The 19,984-nt window shown below is 39.6% G+C and overlaps 1 protein-coding gene across 1 annotated transcript in view; it reads left to right on the plus strand.

Annotated features, from left to right (window-relative positions):
• LOC138059245 (lutropin-choriogonadotropic hormone receptor-like) overlaps positions 1-19,649 on the plus strand; it is a 41,218-nt gene extending 21,569 nt beyond the window's left edge. The window contains exons 3-17 of the mRNA XM_068904810.1: positions 77-139; positions 1,127-1,198; positions 1,478-1,549; positions 1,699-1,770; positions 2,525-2,596; positions 3,833-3,901; positions 4,616-4,687; positions 5,517-5,588; positions 6,204-6,269; positions 6,976-7,047; positions 7,618-7,683; positions 11,794-11,862; positions 12,109-12,180; positions 12,905-12,976; positions 13,897-19,649. Coding sequence (XP_068760911.1) covers positions 77-139; positions 1,127-1,198; positions 1,478-1,549; positions 1,699-1,770; positions 2,525-2,596; positions 3,833-3,901; positions 4,616-4,687; positions 5,517-5,588; positions 6,204-6,269; positions 6,976-7,047; positions 7,618-7,683; positions 11,794-11,862; positions 12,109-12,180; positions 12,905-12,976; positions 13,897-15,490 — 2,575 coding nt within the window. The 3' untranslated portion in view covers positions 15,491-19,649. The remainder of the gene's footprint in view (positions 1-76; positions 140-1,126; positions 1,199-1,477; positions 1,550-1,698; positions 1,771-2,524; positions 2,597-3,832; positions 3,902-4,615; positions 4,688-5,516; positions 5,589-6,203; positions 6,270-6,975; positions 7,048-7,617; positions 7,684-11,793; positions 11,863-12,108; positions 12,181-12,904; positions 12,977-13,896) is intronic.
• The last annotated feature ends 335 nt before the right edge of the window (positions 19,650-19,984 follow it).

Genomic DNA, 19,984 nt, shown 5'->3' on the forward strand with positions numbered 1-19,984 from the left:
TGGTGAGAAGGTGATTCCTCCGTGTCCTATCTTTTCTTGGTGACACTCAAATACATTTGTTATCATTACGTTATAGAATCTTGAGTGAGAATAAACTTCGAAATTGTCCGGAGATCGTCAGCGACTCCTTAAATGAGTTGTAAGTACTTTGGTTTTAAAAATCGTTGTTCTTGTTGAATGATATAGTATATTATTAAAAGCTGAACCACGGATATCAGATTTTCAGCATTTTCATTGGCTCGCCGGGCATAGGCTATCAGTTCAAATACCTGCTGTACCTAATATGGTCAAGGAACGCGTCAGCAATAAAGCGAGCTGAAAACATTTTTTTGCACCTCAAAGAAAAAATGGCCGGCAAATGCCGTTTTGGATCGGAATTGACCGGTGAATCAACATGAAGATTTTTTGATCCTGGAGTTTTTAATAAAACAATTATTCTACTCGGGTTAGCTGGATATAAAATGATTATAACCAACTCGGCGCCACGCGCCTCGTTGGTTATCTATCACTTCATATCCAGCGCGCCCTCGTAAAATTATTAACAATTATTCCATTCGCGCTTGTCGGATATGAGATGGTAAATAGCGAACGAAGCGCGTAGCGTCGAGTTGGCTATAACCAGTCTCATATCCAACAAGCGCGAATGGAATAATCGTTTTATTAAATTCCTTTAACTCCAAAAGTTTGGAAGTACGAAATACGAGCGAAAAAAGCGAGACAATCCGAGCGAAATCGAAAAAACCTGATGAAGATGCGATGTTGTGTAATACCTGGTGGTCAGACAGACGCAGTCTCATCACAAAAACATTTCTTACGTTTTCGCGTACTTCTAAACGTCGGAATTGATCCAAACTTTCCACAAAAAGTTTTTTTTCATTAAGAGGGAAATTCCGCTTTCCGGCGAAAAAAAAAATTAGCTTAGCAATTCTTAACGCAATCAATTACCATATAAGGGCAAACTAAGGTATATGAGCTGATAACCGAGATTGAGTGAACCAATAAGAGCACGAGAAATGCATTAACCGAGGTTGAAATGCATTAACCGCGCGCCTCTTTGGCTATTTACCATCTCACATCCAACGCGCTCTCATGCAATAATTGTTAAATATTTTTGTATCGTTTTCAGATATCTGACAGGAAACGAAATGGAGAATATTCCCGCAGGCGCTTTCAAGAAAGTTCCAAACATTAAACACCTGTGAGTTAAAGACATGAACGTAAAATTAAGCACCAGTCTCGTTTTTAGCGTCTATTTATTGTGGCTGACACGTTGATTGCCACGCCCGAGAGAGACTGATAACAAGATATTCACGGACGGCCTGGGACGATTGTTCTTGAACCTCAGAACAACAGCAACAACAAAAAATCAAACAAACAAGAGATCGCACAAATGAAATACGAGAATAGCAGAGGAATATTTCTATTTAACACGTCAGAGGCTTTCGTTAATAGTAATTTAAGAATAATTTCGTTTTAGGTGGCTTGATAACAACGACTTAAAGGAAGTCCCGACGGAACCCTTAAAGAATCTTAAGAAGCTGGAGTACCTGTAAGTATTGCATATCTCTATCATCATTCTTCTAACCCATGATTTCCCTCTGAAATTAGAATTTTGCCCTACAGTTAACACTAAATTTAAATCTGCCGTAAACTATTTTGACACTTGTCGCTAATCGTTTGTTTTCTTTCTCGTTTTAGGAATTTGGATCAAAACAAAATTCGTCACATTAAAAAAAATTCTTTCGAGTCACTTTCCAAGCTAAAAACATTGTAAGTCTTTATTTTCTCTCTTCTGATCATATGGAATATCCTTGGATGCCAGGCCTAGTCAATTGAGTCCTTTTGGCTTGGCCACTGATCAATTTTATTCACGTTTCACATTTTTATAAATTGATTAATTATTCATGAAGGTGGAAAGCAATGAAAACGCAGAATGCAGATCGTGTTTGGAAATTTACGACTAGGAGCTAACAACTAGAATTCCTGTATATGAGTCATGGGTTTTTGCATCTGTAACAGAAACGAAGTCATCGACATTGATTAGCCAAAGTGACGGCGGCTCTCGGCGAAAGAAGACTTAAATACAGATAACTCCTAGGAGAGATGTGTGTATTGTTAGCTCAACGTCATGGGTTCCTCCTGTCGCATGAACACCTCCAAAGGCTCGATTCAATTCGGTCTCATGGAGATTCTTGGCCCGCACACCCCTAGGCATCGTTTCAAGTGAGTTGAGCCCAACACCCACTTGAGTCGAGCATTCTTTTTGTAGAGTTGAATGGTAACAGTCAGACGTAGAATGAAACTTCAACATGTTGTTTTCAACTCAACAAGAGTTTTAATGAATCAATATGGCGAACCTAATAAGTACGTGATAACAACAATCCACAAAACCTTTGCGGGGAAACTTAATACTACAGAGCTATAACAATTTTACACAGTTAATGAATAAAAGTATTTAGATTTTAGTTGATTTTTTGGCAGCATTTCGAGAATAATATGATGCGGTACTATCTTGTATTCACAGAACGCTGTTCCAGAATGAAATAAAAGAAGTCGAGGTTGAAGGCTTCAAGGGCCTTGATAAGCTCGAATTATTGTAAGTGACTGAGTAAGCACCTTGTACTATTTAACAATTATTCCAAGAGCGCGCCTTGGATATGATAGCCAACGATATAAGTAGCGCGTAGCGCGGAGTTGGCTATAACCAGTCTCATATCCAACAAGCGCGAATGGAATAATTGTTTTATTACATTCCTTAAACTCCAAAAGTTTGGAAGTACGAAATACGAGCGAAAAAAGCAAGAAAATCCGAGCAAAATCGAAAACATTTGATGAAGATGGGATGGTGTGTAATACCTGGTGGTCAGACGTACGCAGGCTCATCACAAAAAACATTTATTACCTTTTCGCGTACTTCCAAACGTCGGAATTGATCCAAATTTTCCTCAACCAGGTTTCTTTTGCTTTATTTAGAAAGAAATGTCGCTTTCCAGCGAAAAAAAATTAGGCTTGGCGACGCTAGGTGCAATCAATTTCCATATAAGGTCCAACTAAGGTATATGAGCTGATAACCGAGATTGAGTGAACCAATCAGAGCACGAGAAATGCAGTAACCGAGGTTGAAAATTTAATAAACCCGATGATTCTGGGAGGTAGTGCGGCCCAGTGGTTAGGGCGCTTGCCTTGACATCCGCCGGGGGAAGTTCTCGGGTTCAAGAATCGTTCTGAACACTCGTTGAATTTGATCCTGGTAGTCTCTGGTTCAACTTCTCGGCTGCACTTGCTGCTTGCCAACTAGTTTGCCTCAGGCCGGTTGGGATTCTTAACAGTTGTTGTTGTTATTGTGTTTTTTCGTTTTTTTCGTTTCCTTGATTGTGTTTCATTGGCCCTTAAAAGCCCCCACTGGGGAGTGGTCAATGAAGTATGTATTATGTACTGTTATGTATAGAGAGGGTCTGGACTCCAGAGACCCGACATTAGGCCAGGCTGGTTGGTTGCGAAGACCATTCTGCCTTCGGGGGGTTATTAAAGGTTACATAACTTCACGAACATTTCGGGTCCCGTAAGCTTAAACTCAAAATTCTTTTCACTTCTCACATGCTACGCTAATGCGGTAAATGGTAAAGCTCTTGAGCGATTTGGATGGTATGGTTTTTCTTACAAATTTCGCATGCCATTAGGTCACGTTAATCAAAGCTTAAAAACCCTTGCAACTGACGTTTACGAAGTCGTAACCAAAGATTCCCCTTTACATTTGGAAAGATTAGAGGATTTGGCCCAACGTTCAAACCTATTCCGAGCTGAGTGTGCAATCTTATTATTTTTTCTTTAGAAATTTAAGAGGCAACAATCTTAGCAGCGTTCCAGAGTCCATAAAAGATGCGAAGAAACTTTGGCTCTTGTAAGTACTGCAGCTGCCGTCAGTAGATCAGATTATTTTAAACCTAAATTAGATAGCCGCCCCCCAGCAAGCACGAAATAAAGGTTGATGTCACAGTGAAATGCCAATCACACGAACACAAACAAGGTTTATGACATTCTTGCGAATGTTTATGGGATGCGATTTAATTTAAAATCTGGACAGAAATTATGTAAAAGAGAAAGTGAACTGAGTGCACACAAATGAATGCTTTAGAGAAATGGTAGATGATATGCTAGGTTAAAACTACGTTTTGCCAGAAAGAGACTTTTCACCTTACCTTTAATTTTTTTAGCATTGTTCAATTCAAAGAATTTGAGTTGTAACTTTTTAAACTACATTCTAATTCCTTAAATCCAGAGTCGCATCATATATATCATTATCATGTATAACCTCTTGTTCTGATGGCTATCTGTGGAATGGCTTGTGATTCTATTTTCGTTTCGCACAGTGAAATATCATTTAGAGAAAACGAAGAAGAATTTCAGCCACACATAACATACAAGAGCGATCCTATTTTTACGCCAAAGGTTATCTAAGGAATCAACCCTTCATTTTTGAAAGTATTATACTTATAAAAGGTAATGGCACAAAAGCTACATTGCCACTTTTGCGTCTCCACCTATTCTAAGTTATTTTTGCTATCGCGCGACCGTATAACGTTTCTCTTGTCCGTTAACGATTATTGTCTTTCAGGGAGCTTGATCAAAATCCAATCACGGAGATACCGGATTACGCCTTTAGAGGGTTGGACAAACTACGTAGAATGTAAGTCTGGCTCTTTAAAGCTTTCCTTGAAGCCCAAGTGCAGAGGTCGCTCAGTTCAACAGAATTTTCGAAAACCAATTATCAAGATTTTATTTCAGTCATCTCCTGCAAAGAGATTACGGAAGCGAAGATGTTTCAAGCTACCGTGCACCGCTCAAATTCGATCAATATATTATATTTAAAAAAATGTCCTTACTGACGGGGATTTGCGCTGTGTCTGGAACGAAACTGGCAAATCACTTTAAGTAGTTGAGCGGATGTAGCAAAGCGCATCTGCGATATTATTGGATAGAATGTTGTACATTTGAAGAATTTTAGTTAATAGACCAACCACGAACAAAACTATTTTCAGTCGTTGTCAAACGGCTTCGTCAATGATATATGCCGCATTTCACTCCCAAACAGACATACTCTTCCCTAATCGATGGCTTTTTCCTCTTCAAAATTTGTTCTGTATTGATTTTATCCGAGCTCTTAAACGTACACTTACCATTGTAAAGTAACGCTAACTTCTGTTTGCAGCAATTGTTGGTAGTTCACCAGTTAATTAAATATATATTATTAAGATTAGGAAAATGCCAAGCTCATTGCCTAACGGAAAAGTGCCATTCATTTTCAAGCAACCTTCTTTTCGATTAGAAAGTTTTTGGGCCTCCGGTTTTTCAGCTTGTGTGGTAGATATTTCCTTCCACTTTGGCAAATAATTGAACAAGTAATAATAAACGTTACATAGGGAAATATTTCAATGTTTTTGTTTGCGCTGTTTGTCAGATTAATCCCCAAAAAGTAAGCAGTCCACGACGATTTTTCTCTTTTATTGATTTTTCAGAGAATTAACCTGGGAAAAAGTCAAGAAGATTTGGAATAGGGCATTTACCTTCTTACCTTCCTTAGAAAGATTGTGAGTATGACTGTTTCCTTTTTTAACAGTTAGTGTTTCTCCTTCCCGTCCAGTTTAAAAATGAAACGAATAATTATCATTTGTCAGGTGATCTGGTACCAGACCAGGGGCCCGTTTCTCGAAAGTTCCGATAACTTTTCGGGCCCGAAAAGCCATTTGTGAAATTGCCAACCGCTTGCTTTGGAAAGCCGGTCTTTTAACATGTTTTAAAGGTAACAAAAAGAAAAATTACTGTGAAGTTTGACGAGTTAAATCCTCTCCGTTCTTGAGATACAAAGGGAATTGTGACACCCGAAAATGGCCCGTAAAGTTTCTGGACTTTTGAGAAACGGGCCCCAGACCTTTTATTGGTGAAAAGACTTCATGCAGGACCGAAAAAATGTTTCGGAGCGGAAGAGCGAACAACTCGCAAACTGGATCACCCTACAGGCTGAAAGAGCAATCCTCTGGAAATTATTGGTGGGATTCAAGTGCTTTGCCCACCTTCCGCTTTATTCAGTTGAAGGTGGCGTAGCGGAAAAGTAATGACAGACTTTCTATACAAATTTGAAGCTGATTACAAAGTTAAAACATTTTTTGCTTTGTTTATAATAACCTTTTCGGTGGTTTTTCTAGATCTTTAGTGAATGTAAAGTTGGACGGATTTCCAAACTTGACGGGGACAACCTCTCTACAAGTCTTGTAAGTGCAAAGCTCGTTTTCCGTAAACTTTGTGTATCTTGGCATTTACTTCACATGATGGAATCTATAATTAGAAGAACAAGAGATGCCAAGCTTGTCATAACTTGAACGCATTACGCATTATTCTATTATTATTTCTTTTTGGAGGGCAATCTGGTCTTTATCCTCATATCACCTGTCTGATGAACTGAGTCAAGTACATGCAATTCGAAATGTCTGCGGAAAATATTTTGGCAGTGAGGTCTACAATATGCAATCCAGCATCTCGTGTATACTTAAATTCAATTACACATTTCAGTCGATCAAGAGTAACGTTTTCTACCTGTAGAGTCAAAAATGAAGGAAATAAAATCATTTTCTTTTCCGGTGTTGTCTCCCTCTCAGAATACTGTCATCTATAAAACACAAGATTTGCAATAATCATTGCTAAACGACAGAACTTCTCCAGAAAACCTCACTTGTGAATTACGAAATCTACATTTAAATCTTTTTTTTTAGTATTAATTAACCATCTATATAAACTTAATCTAGACAGTGACGAACTCGAAGGTTCCGCACCTTTCACCGTCCAAGTCAGTTGTTTACGATACTTGTTTAACTGCTTTATTATTAGTTATAGCCAAGTAAATCTCTAATTTGTTCGATACTATGCATATTCGTGTAAAACGCGAAAAAATCCGGCTGAAATGCTCATATTTTCCTGCAGAACTTTGACTGTCAATGACATAACGAAAATGCCGGAGGATCTGTGCCAGAAACAAAAAAAGTTGCTGGATTTGTAAGTTAAATGATTGAGTTACCACTCTTGGACAGATTAAATGGAAACTTGAGACCAACCCTCCCCCCAAAATCAATGATGGGAAAATGGCGCGTTATGGTCTTCCGCGGCTTCATCTTTGATTAAGGAGGAAGTGGGCATTTCTGTTCCATTTTATTCTGTCCAAGATGTACAAGATTGCAATCTTGGACAGATTAAATGGAAAATTGAGACCACCCCCTCCCCCCCCCCCCCAACTCATTGTTGGGAACAAGGCGCGTCGTGGCCTTCGCGTGGCTTCATCTTCGGTTAAGGGGGAAGGGGGCATTTCTGTTCCCTTTAATTCTGTCCAAGATTGTCGTAGAGAAGGGGAGAAACCCCCGTCCTTTTTCCTTACTTTCCCCTCGGCTGTTTAGCTCGCCTGCTGAAAGAGCAGCTTTGTTCTCGTAAATTAAAGGGCAAAAACTAATTAAACTGCTTCTACGGTTCCCCAGATATAAGCTGTTTCCCTATGGTATCCTGATTCGTGCCAACTTTTTACTACTATTTCAGGTATCTTGTAAAATATCTTTCCTTTTTTGCCTCACACAGGACGCTGAATTTCAACAGCATTGCACGCATACCTGACCTATCGGGATGTTTATCTCTTTCTGTTCTGTAAGTATCTTACCTTGTTTCCTCCATCCTTGCATACAGCGAGAGCTACTGAAATTTAAATTGACCAATCAGAATTCAATGAGGGGGAAAAACTGTGCTATCCTTGTGCTATCGACGTCACGCCAATTGTTTACATTCTGATTGGTTAGATCGGTGGACATTCGCTCAGCCCTCTCTTGTGATTCTCTTGACTGTCGCTTCTTTGAACATGACGCATTGTTCTGGCAATCCACTTTATCCAGTTTATGGATTGGTCTAGCATGTGATTAACGACCAGGATCGCTTTTGGACTTTATTCTGTAGAAGAAGTAGACGTTGCTGAGTGAACATTTTTACGACGAAAGCCCTTGGTTTGTTCAGCACTTTGATGTCCGATAACTGAGCCGAACTGTGTTGGGTCAATCACATTTGGTCGTCTGACCATATGAAGTTTTTTTCAGCTCTTGTTAGTGTCCATCATGAACGAACTTCAGGTGAAGCGCTATGCTGCTTTATGCCAACTTTGATGGCTTGTGATGAGCTTGCCTGCTGCCCAAATTGTTGTTTTATTTGGGCAAGATTGGTCTTATCGGGTTGGAACTTAATAGTGAGGGGAACAATTTTTCGTTCATCTGCTGTGCCAAACAACAAACAATCCTGTTGGGTGTTCCACGTGCTTGGCGAGTCTTGCAAGACCATCGTCTATCAGATCTGGAGTGGAGTTTTCTTTCAGTGATTACAACTTGCGATCGTTCTGCAAACATCCACGTGGCATGCAGCACTTTTTAGTGACTCGAGGATCCCCGGCCCGTTTTGCTGTTTCAAAGGGAGCCGTGCATTTTTGAGCAGTTTGTCTTCAGTGCTTGTATTTTTTCGTTTGTTCCTGGTGGCGCAAAGTAACTTTGATAATTTGAAAGGACTTGAATCCTTAATTGAATTAGGGATTTTTTTATTAACGAACCAACACGTGAGTGGTGCACAAAATTAGGAGAAACTGTTGGTTGAATAGACAATATTTGTAGACGTAATTATCTACCCAGTTTAACTACTAAGCTCAACAAGTTTGGCTCCACAAGTTTCAGTTTCAGGCCAGGTACCCGAATTCACCCAGGTACTGTGGTACACTACCATAGTTCTTTGGAAATTGAATAGCTCCTTGAACACCTGGTTCCTTGAGAAGAAACTTGATGTGTTTGTTCTCTACATTGGTGAATGCAGCCACTAACTGTCCATTGTGGATAAACTCCAGACCAACTCTTCTTTCAATTTAATCTTTGTTCTTCGCAGGGCATCAACAATGGTGCCCCTTGTAAAATGTTAGTTTAAAGAGTTTGTTTCAGTTATTTCCCATTTCATAGGGCACTGTGGTGGCCAGGTTCACTTTCAAACTTATCATGGAAATGTAAATCAATACCAGTGAAAAGTCAGTCCCTTGAATTGTTGATAGAAAATTAATTTAAATGCATATTGAAACATCAGTTGAGGAACTTTTTTTTTCCCACTTTGTGAACCTAACATACATTGCTGCCATTTGTTTATTGCTTGGTCATTCAATGTCTTGATCACATCAAATAATTTACTTTTTAGGTATTGTGTATTTTTATCTAAAAACTTAACTGGTTGCTTTTTGGAGCCCTTTTGCGGCATATTTAGATAGGCAGGAAATGTTCCACAAAGGCTTAAGGTTGTCACTCAAGTGTTCCTTCAATAATCTTATTCTCTAAAGATTACCTTGGGAGAATTGAATTAAGGCCAGTGTTTTCTTCTAGCTTCTTTCCCCAGTGCCCTCTGAGAATGGAGTTTATTTGGTTTTGCCCAATGTTGAAAGATGAAACAATAATGCCTAAACCAGCCGCATGGAATACTTCATGGTGCTTTTTTACAAACATGGGCATGAGGGTGCTCGTAAGCATCTGAGCATTTTTTTGCATGCTTAAGTGTTATTATAAATAATTTATTTCTCTACGAGAGTCTTCTTTTCCTGTTGGTCATTCAAAAATTGTTGGAATAGCCTGTTTGAGCTGTTGGATAGAGTCAGAACATTTGATGATGCTCTCCTGGGGAGAGGAGTCCTTGTTCCCTTTAAACATTTGCTTGTGTTTCCTTGTTCCCCAAATTAATTTCAAACTTATTTCCAGCTTTTTTATCCCTTAAATTTAAATTGGTTTTCTTCCCTTGTTCCCTAAAATATTTTGATATTGTTCCTCTGTTCCCCACTTCAAATAAGCCATGTTCTCTTCTTCCTCCAAACCCCTGGGAGTGCCTCTTTGATGTTGGTTCTCGTATTGGCCTAATAGTAATTCACTGTAGAATTGCAAGACCCAGCAAGTTCTTATTTGGGAGTGACGGAAAAGTTTTGAATAAATTTTCGCACAATACAAGAAACAAAATTTGACTGCACCTTCTAGATCTTACTCTTTTCGGACATGAATCAGCTTGTTTGCACCTATCTGGCGACCTGCGGGAGGGCAAGCTCTAGAAGCTCTTCCTTAGTAGTGAGCCTTCCACCAAAAAAAACTTTCCAAGTCTGGCTCTCCGGTGTTAGGGGCCGAGGTTTTTGTGCAAAATTCATCAGCGGCTTCCTTGCAGCTTATAAAGGGAGTTCCTTCGAGTATTAAATGGTCAGTAAAAGGTTTGTAGTGCTTACACAAATTTTTGCTACTTGAAAATAAATGTTTACACGAAACACATATCAGCTTGACAATTTTTCTTTCCCGATACCCCATTTAAAATTCACGTGAACGCTATTAATAGAGGGCCAGAAAACCATTTAAAACATTTTGTGGCATTTTTTTTGTCAACAAACTTGGGTTGTCGGCGAGCAGAATTCGAACGTAAGCTGTTGTGCTTTGGCTGTTATTTGTGCTTTTTCTAACTATTCTAAGACGAATTCAGGCTGTTATTTTCGAATCAAGTGTAAGAAGACGGCAAAATCATATTGATAATGTATTTAGTTGTGCTAACTTCGCGAATAAACACTTTGGTAGCGTCCTTTCGACTGGATAGATCCACAACAATGTCATTTACGCACAACCGAAATGCCCTGTTTCCGGTGAAAGGGCAAATGATTGACAGGATAGCACAGTTTTGACTGCCGCGCGCACTGCGGGCGCGGGTTCCGTATGCAAGCAAAAAAAAAAAATTAATTTAAATGCATATTGAAACATCAGTTGAGGAATTTTTTTTCCCACTTTGTGAACCTAACATACATTGCTGCCATTTGTTTATTGCTTGGTCATTCAATGTCCTGATCACATCAAATAATTTACTTTTTAGGTATAGCAAGAGACGGAAAAGTTTAGTGCTGCGCGAATTGCGAGGCCTCAACACGCGAGGAACGAAAGCGAACGTCGAAGACTTGTTCGTTGCGGTTCTGCGTGCCACATAAAATGAATCTGCAATAACGACTCTGAAACAGTCCTTTCCATTAACCTTTTTTTAAATTCACCAGTCACCGGGTAGGAGCTAAGTGAAGTTTTTTTGTACCAAATAGGTCAAATTGAAAATTGACTCTACTTTAATTAAATCCGTTTGTGTTGGCCTGTAGCTTCACTCGCGCGTGCACTCGAATGAGCGGGGAACGCATGCGTGAATGCTGATCTTGTAACCCCTTCATTTTTCCTGATTTTGCAACTTTACTCTGCTTCCGGACGGTGAATTTTTTTCATATTTTGCATGTTAGCTTAGATTAATTTAAAACGTTAGTCTTTCAAATTTAAAAAAATTCTGTAGGTGAAAAAAGAAAATTTTAAATATTTTAAATATTTTAGAGATCATTTCTAACATTACTGGTAACGCTGAATGGGCAAATTTCACCTTCCCGCTTTTTCAAAAAAGACAATATAAGTCGATTTTAAGGATCAAAGAAAGGCCTTATATCGTTGCCATGGTAACTATATTTTGGAGGAAAATGTGATGTGAGAAATCTATGATTGGTACTTAATACCCTGGCCAAATTTCGTCTTGATATGATTATCCTAACCTTGTCTAAGGACAGAATATGTTTATTTGTTTGTAAAAAGGAGAAACTATTTCGAGCCTCCCACTAGAGGCCATCATGGTAAATAAAACACTTTATAGTTAGTTGAGTGGAGTTAATAACGGAAGTGCCATTATTTTGTATTTCAACAGAAAAATTGAACACAACCAGATCAGGTCAATAGGAAGCTCCTTGAGAAATCTGGGAAACCTTAAAGACTTGTAAGACTTCTATTTAATTTAGCTCTTAACGTTTCATCTTTGACAGGAAACTTGTATAGTAACAATACAAGTGCAACGAAGTTCCCTCTTTCACAACAAGGGGTACCTAGCAATTTTCAAGGCTGAATTGATAAGACCAACACCACGTTTCGTGCGTGTGGCAGTGTAAAGTGCAAATTGGACCCATGGGAACCATGTATTTATTAATTCGTGTACTGTTATTTACTTTGGAAGTTTACGTTCCAGAACCCTGAAAGGCAATATGATACAGAGTCTCGAGAGTAGGACTTTCGAAGGTGTCACCAGCCTGGAGACATTGTAAGTAACTTGAATACGTGCTTCATAACTTAAGCCGCATGAAGATAATCGTTGAAAACTCCGATTGCTACAAACATTGAAAAATGGGGCAATGAAAAAATGTTCGATATGTATTGTTTTGGCACTGACATAAAGGGTACAGTTTACTCGAATTGCCCAGAATACGAGTTCTCTGAGATTATTTCAGCGCGGTTCTCTGAACGGTGGCAATGATTGTACGAACATGAGAGTAAGTTTTTTCGACAGAATTTCATTATAGGTTATTTTTGAATGCCGTTAAAAAACCAAAGCCAGTTTACCTTAAAATCAGCAACAACATCGCATGGCATCGAATGTCGCCTAGTGGACTTCTCTGAAAATAACCCTTTATTACAAAAGTTCACATATCCTAAGAAATGGGCTGGGCGTTTCCATCTCTGTATTTCTTTTTCTCATCTTGACCAATGAGAACATGAAGCGAATGACAAAAAGGACTCTCAGCGCGGGAACAGAAACGCGACTCGTTCGACAAACACTGCATCTAGAATACGATATATCTATAATTGACTGCAAATCTGGTGCGTCGCAGTATCACAATGTGACCTTACTCCTAAAATCTCAGTTTTTTTCTTACCTAAAGGGGAATGAAATTGCTTACTCTACCAGTCAAACACGCAGCTCTCACTGACCAATGTGCTCAACAGTGTAGCATTCATTAGGAGGTAAATAGTTCTGTTTATTGCAGGAACCTTGCAAACAATGAAATTACATTCATCGCCAAGGATGCATTCTCACCATTTAAAATGATCAGAGTTCTGTAAGTATACTGGCACTTAGCATAGAATCACTTTGATGTCGTATCTCCAAGTGGGCAAATGGGCTCTAGAACGAAACTTAATGGGCACATGCCCATTAAGTTTCGTTCACTTAATATAAATTCGAGTTATATGTGGATAAATGATGATGGAATCCATCAACATGAAACGCAAGCAATTAAATTACACTATTCGGTTCGGGCTATCTTATCACAAACAAAATCCTAACTTGCAATCTTTGAAAAGAAAGTTTTGGTGTCCCTCTTTCCTCAAGGAAGGCGGTTTTTTACGTTAATAGAAAAAAAAGCAAAATTTCAGATTCCCTCGAAAATGATCTTGGATCTTTTTGTGGTTAAAAGTATCCAACTAAAGTTTTAGTAGTAATTTTTTGCCATGCACGGTAAGATTAACCGTTTCATAGGCATAAAAATTTATGCATTTTTACGTCACTATAAACCATCCGGCTTCATGAATAACATGCCTCTGTTGTCAGAGGACCAAAGAAATGGAACAGCTATTTTCGTGGAATGGGAGGAGCAGGTTTCTATGCAGAATCACAGGATGATTATGATATCATATTTTGCTGCTAAAAAAAGTTTGAAACGAAACTAATTTGCCGATATCAAAAATACCATAATACTCTTTGTTTGTCCTTCCAAAATTTTGCATAAGCATAATTTTTATTTTCTCTTGGGACATACAACGGTCCCAAGAGAAACTGGAAACAATGCTTATGCAAAATTTTGGAGGGACAAACAAAGAGTATTATGGTATTTTTGAATATCGGCTAATTAGGAGCAAAACGATGAATGCACTTATGGGCCAGGGCCATAAATCACTGTGGGTTCTGCTATCAGTGCAAACAGTGATATAAATTTTGCAGTAGGGGGACATTACTGACGGACGGTGTTATTTTCTGCAGTGATCTGAGCTACAATAGTTTCAAGGTACTTCCGACAAAAGGACTGGAAAGTCTGGAGACACTGAATGTACGAGACAACAGAGAATTGACCGAAATACCAGCGGAAAGACTCCCGATGATCCGACATGTTCAAGCACATTATCCGTACCACTGCTGCCAATTCAGAAAGGAAACCAAAAACACAAAAAGGTCAACTGAAACAACAAAGGAAGGGAAAGACGCCAACTGGATATGGGACGGTCAAGTCGACTGGCTCAGAAACAATTACAAAGACTATAACTCGACAATTCAGACGACCGATGATTTTTCGGGTTTCGAGTCGGGCGAAATTGATCCAATCTTGGTCAGCGAAGGAAGTTCGGACGACATGAGAGTAACTGACGCGGGCAGTTCAGACAATGTTCCTGATGTAATTCAGATCGAGGAGGAAGAGACTCGTGACGTCAAGTGCACCCCTGAACCAGCTGATCCTTTCTTTCCTTGTGATGATCTCATGGATTCCTCGTTCCTTCGAGTGGGAGTCTGGATCGTGTTCTTGCTTGCGTTGCTTGGCAACGCCACTGTCATCTTCGTCATCCTCACCCGGAGCTCTCGAATTGACGTATCTCGATTTTTAATCTGCAATTTAGCAGTGGCGGATTTGTGCATGGGTATCTATCTCGGTCTCTTGGCCATTGTGGATGCTTCTACGAGCGGGAACTTTCGAAGTTACGGCGTTGAATGGCAGTTAAGCAGTGGTTGTAAGACAGCGGGCTTTCTTGCCGTGTTGTCCAGTGAAACGTCGGTGTTTACGTTAACTGTCATCACGGTGGAGCGATACATAGCGATAACTCATGCACTAGACATCACCAAGAAAATGAGTTTGAAAAAAACCGCTGTAGTGATGTCTACAGGTTGGTGTTTTGCTTTGATCACCGCATCATTGCCGTTATTCGACGTAAGTGATTACACGAAGTTCAGTGTTTGCCTTCCGTTTGAGACTAGGGATACTAAATCCCTTGTTTATGTGACGTCAGTTCTTATACTCAATGGTACGGCTTTCATCGTCATACTCACGTGTTACATAAAAATTTACTGCGCCATTCGCGGTTCTAGCGCGTGGAATACCAATGACTTCAGAACTGCCCAGCGCATGGCTCTGCTCATCTTTACGGACTTTGCCTGCTGGGCGCCAATTACGTTCCTTTCTCTCGCTGCAGCATTTGGAGGAGACTATGTCAGCCTTAAAGAGGCCAAGATATTTACAGTCTTCGTGTTTCCATTAAACAGTTGCGCAAATCCATTCCTGTACGCTATACTCACGGGACAGTTTAAAAGAGACTGTATCTCGCTTTGTAAAAAAGTTAAAACATCGCAAATTCCGAAACTAACGAGCTCAAGACGGAAATATTCCATTTCAAGCGCTGAAATGCGACGAAATTCACAAGTGAGCTCTTCCAATGGACTAGAAGGCATGGTAGCAAAACTCCGAGGTCGTGATGTTCGGCGAAATTCTCTTCCTCCGTCAATGAGGCTTATGGTTCAAGGAAACACAGGAAGCAAATCACTGACTAAAGAACGAGAGATTGTTATTGAAAGGGTAACTGCCTTATAGTAGTTCCGCTAGCTTCCGTCGTTTTTTGTCAACATTTTAGACTGAGAACGAATTCGTAAATAATGTTGGGTACTAGGTACCCCTTGAATGCCAAGCTCAAAGCGCCCGTGAGCGTTACCCAATTCTAACGATTGCGAATAAGAATCGCTCACATTTGATCGTGATTCTTTGTTTGCAAACGTTGGCTTGCTTTTGCTGTGCAATGGCAGGGTCTAAGATAGTATGCGGTTCGACCTTGTTGAGCTGCGTCGTTGCTGTACTTTGCGACGGTGATTAGCCGCGACAGTTATTATTATTGTTAGTGGGGAACAACGACGTCTCAAAAAGTGCGAAGAACAACACAATTACTCGGAAAGTTTAGGGAGAGGCCGAACAACAAGCTTCTCTCCAGTCCTCGCCCGTTTTTTTTAGCGCCCATTCTTTCGCTTCTCTCGACCAACCGAGAGCCTTCGGTAGGCTAGTAAAGCTGTTTGTGGCTTACGAGCTCAGTACATTCAACTGCATACTTTCATATTTATCGAAACACTGTAAAATTATACAACTACTTTATTCAAGTCTTAAATGTTATTGTTATTCGGTGCCCAAAGGGCTTTAGGGTTTAAATTTAAAGATTCTTCCGACAAGAATCAACTGGTGCATTTTTTTCGGTTTTCATTGCATGGCATCTGACTTTCACTCAAAATAATAATTTTCCTGTCTTTTCACTGTTAACCGGCATTTCTAACCGACAATTTAAAATAACCGCGCTTCTGTAGGTTTTTTGAACAACTCAAAACTGTTTAACATATCAAGCAACGGGATGCCCAAGGGATGTAGTTCCGGAGAAATACACAAATAATTTTCACTCATATTTATTGCGTTACCATGCTTTTCACATCACGGACCACTCAAACTCAGTAGAAAGCAAAAAATTCTGAGTTCTTTAAGGAGGAATCACTTACTTTTATTCTTTTGAAAAGTGCGAAATTTAAATGTTTAAAAGATAGCTACAAAGAGAAAGAAAACCAAGACGCAAGCAAACCGGTTTTGCCTTATTGTTATCATATTTCAAACATAATTTTAAAAAACGGAAGCTCGTCAACATCAGAGCGAGGCTTTTACTGTTGTGAAGCAATGGTGCGTTCTTTCGAGACTTTCTGTTTGTTTTTGTGCCGATTTTAGTGAATGGAGTAACGTTTCCAAACGAACGCATAGTCCGATAGCATAGTATACTTTTCAACGAAGGGGCCGGACGATGGCTCCGATCACGCCATCACCGTTGCCATGACCACCACCATCATCATCATCATCACGTCATCAAGGTAGCCTGTTCCAGGCTCCCAGACGGTCGGGAAAGAGAAAAAAATTCGTGCGAAAAATGAGTGGGGGAACCAAGCCCCACTCGCTTTTCACACGCAGTTGTTTTCGTTTTCCCGACTATCTGGTAGCCTGGAACAGGCTATCATCAAGACGATGTCAACAACGAAGTTTCTCCCTCAATTGAGGGATTATTCTTAATTGTCAATTTCTTCCAAGTGAAGAATTATCGTTCATTTTGGACACTGAAAGCTTGATAGGGATCATGGGAAATGAACATATTTCTTTTAAAAGCCGAACCCCAGTGTCTGGACTCGCAGGGCTCGAACCTGGGAACGTGTGATTAATAACCCCTTCCCTTAACCACTAGACTACCACATCACTAACTGCACAAAAGTGCCGCTGTAAACGTGTATTAACACCCGCTAACAAGCGAGTCCTCATGGGCCCGATGAGGATAAGTAACAAGCAAGCTTACACTGTGAAAAATGTCTGTTACCATGCAAACTTCAAGATAAAGCTAACCATTTTAAAATCAAGCTTCAGACTTAACCATTATTCAGCAATGATTTTACATATATACTAATTAGTCTTGGTAAATATTCTGCACATTTTCTAGTAAGTTGATCTTTAGTGGTTAAGTGGATAAAAACAGTTCCTTCAAAGTGGGTGATCCGGGTTCAAATCCTGTCCAGGGGCCACTTTTACTTTTTTCTTTTTATTTGCTACCACAAGTCCTGGGACAGAGTAATCTAAATGGAGGACTAAACTTCATTTAGAGCGAACTGACAATGAAGGATAACCCTTTATTTGAAGAAGAGATCGTGTTGATGTCAATCTAGTCACAGCACCAGTTCTCCCGTGTGAGCTCGGCGGTACTCACTGCTACCGAATCTCTCTTCGCGCATTTATGACCCCAAAATTCTATTTTGCCTTCATTTGCAGACTCTTTTTTATATTTTTCGTCAACTGCCGAATTAAAAAGATATAGAAATAGAAGAAAATATGTGCTATTAAAACTGAGTATGCAGTGGCCAAAGAAGCAGAGACTGTCAAGGTGGGTCACTCGATAGAGCGAGTATTCTATGTGTTCTGAGGAAACTGTATTCTATTTATTCCGTTGGTCAGATTTAGAACAAAAAGAAAGTCACAAAAGACTACAACCTGCATAGAGAATGGTTTAGAAGTCGTAAAATCAAAACGCAAGCCTGAAGCCTCGTTTCGGTCAATCACGATTGACAGCTCAATTCCGACTGAGCCAATCAGAGCTCTTAACGAATGCATTCAGCGGCTGGAAAAACTCGTTCCGAGGAGAGAAAGTTACAGTTCGCTTTGTTTCTGATTGAACGCATAATTAACGCGAGATTCGTCACGAGATTCATTGGTCAATCACCAAATAAAGGACAACAATAACAAAGTACAAGCAAAAATTACTTTCTGGAAATAACAACTGAAAACCGCCCAGGCATCAGTACTCTATTTTTTAACCTAAACAATGAAATAGGTCATCAGTGATTTTAACTGTATATTCTCTTTTCCAAGAGGGTCCAATACTTTTGAATTTATTGGGGGGCCAATTTCGTTTGGATAAATTTAGCACTAATGTAAACTTGCGTCCTTGAAAATGGTGTAGCACAAATGTAATAGATGTATTTATGCCAGAATTTAGGGAACTCGTGAAAGCGTGGTTTTCTTTGTTTTTGTAGGACTTGTCATTAACGCCATTTAAATTGTTCTCAGGGCTATTTTTAGTTTTTGCGCTCTAAATTGCAACTGTATTTAATGTATTCAAGACTGATCGTACAAAAAGAACGGGGAGTTGCAGCAATTAGAATAGCAATGCGGCGACGAAAACGTCCATTCCAAATACACTTACTTACAGTGCGACGCGCCTTACCGTGGCCACCTAACAAAGTTTTTTAAAACTTATACGGCAATCAGGGTGTGCGAATTTGATTGACAGTCACCCCTCCTTGAAAAGTTCGCTGGGTTGTAAGTTGAACACCATTGGGTTGTTGAGTTGACGTACTTACACGTAGTTGTCAAATGTGAAAGTTTGTTGGGTGGCCACGGTAAGGCGCGTTGCACTGTAATGGGCGCCTCTTCATACAATTTTTGACGCGAACTTGTGATAACAAGGAGAAATTCGTATTCTTATATATCCTATCCACGGAATAAGACAAATGTGCTCAAATGATTGCAGTCTTGCAGAGACCAACCCGGTTGATGGATGTTTCATCAACTCTGAGGAGAGGTACTTCCCATGTGCATAGGCTGTTTCCTTCAAGGAAATAGCGTATGCGTGTGTCTTTTTTAATTTGCCTTCTCGGGCATTGCAATTTCTATGGTTGTTGATCAATTCCTCCTTAATTTCTCTACTTAATAATGCAGTACAAAGGCTTGATTTACGCTGATAAAAATCATAATCTAGTGGAAATAGAGTTAAATTAAGGTGACTGTGCATAAAAGGGGAAAAGTAACGATTTCTCGCAGAAAATGACAGTAGTCACCTTGATTTTCAATTCATGCATTAGTTCCTCTTAGCATTGAGTTTATGGTTTTCTGTAACATGCTGTAAATGTGAATGTATATAGAAACGCAAACAACTTTCAAGACAAGAGTGTGTGTGGACATATATCATTTTGATAGACAGGGGAAAAAGATGGAACTTGCGTGCATACCATACTACAGTACAATACATAACTTAATTGACCACTCGCCAAAGGGTCTTTCCCTGAGTGCCAACGAAACGACAGAACAGAGCAACAACAACAACAACAACTTTTAAAGTGCCCCTGTGACCAAAAAATCAATTCTTATTTTTCTTTGGATTTCATAACTGTGTTAACTAAACACCAAGCGACCAAAGGGATCAAGAACAAAATTACGTCAAAGGGTCACAAATTTGAGAATGCAATGCGTGTGTACGCCGCATAATTAACATGCAACACGGGAGTTTCAGGCTTTCAGACTTTTAAGCTCCCGTTTTGCATATATAAAAAGCTGCATTCACACGCTGTAATTTTAAGCTAGTGAGCCTTTGACGTCAACTTTTCCCTGGATCCAACCCTCTGAGGTCCAATCAGTCAGTTTTGAACGTGAGTAATGCGGACAGTGAAATCCAAAACTTACACTCAAACTAAACGGCCTTTGGATAAAAATCAAAGTTCAAAATTTTGCCGGTCAGATGTTAAGCAA

This window comes from Montipora capricornis, chromosome 8, assembly GCF_036669925.1.
Source record: "Montipora capricornis isolate CH-2021 chromosome 8, ASM3666992v2, whole genome shotgun sequence".
Taxonomy (NCBI): domain Eukaryota; kingdom Metazoa; phylum Cnidaria; class Anthozoa; order Scleractinia; family Acroporidae; genus Montipora; species Montipora capricornis.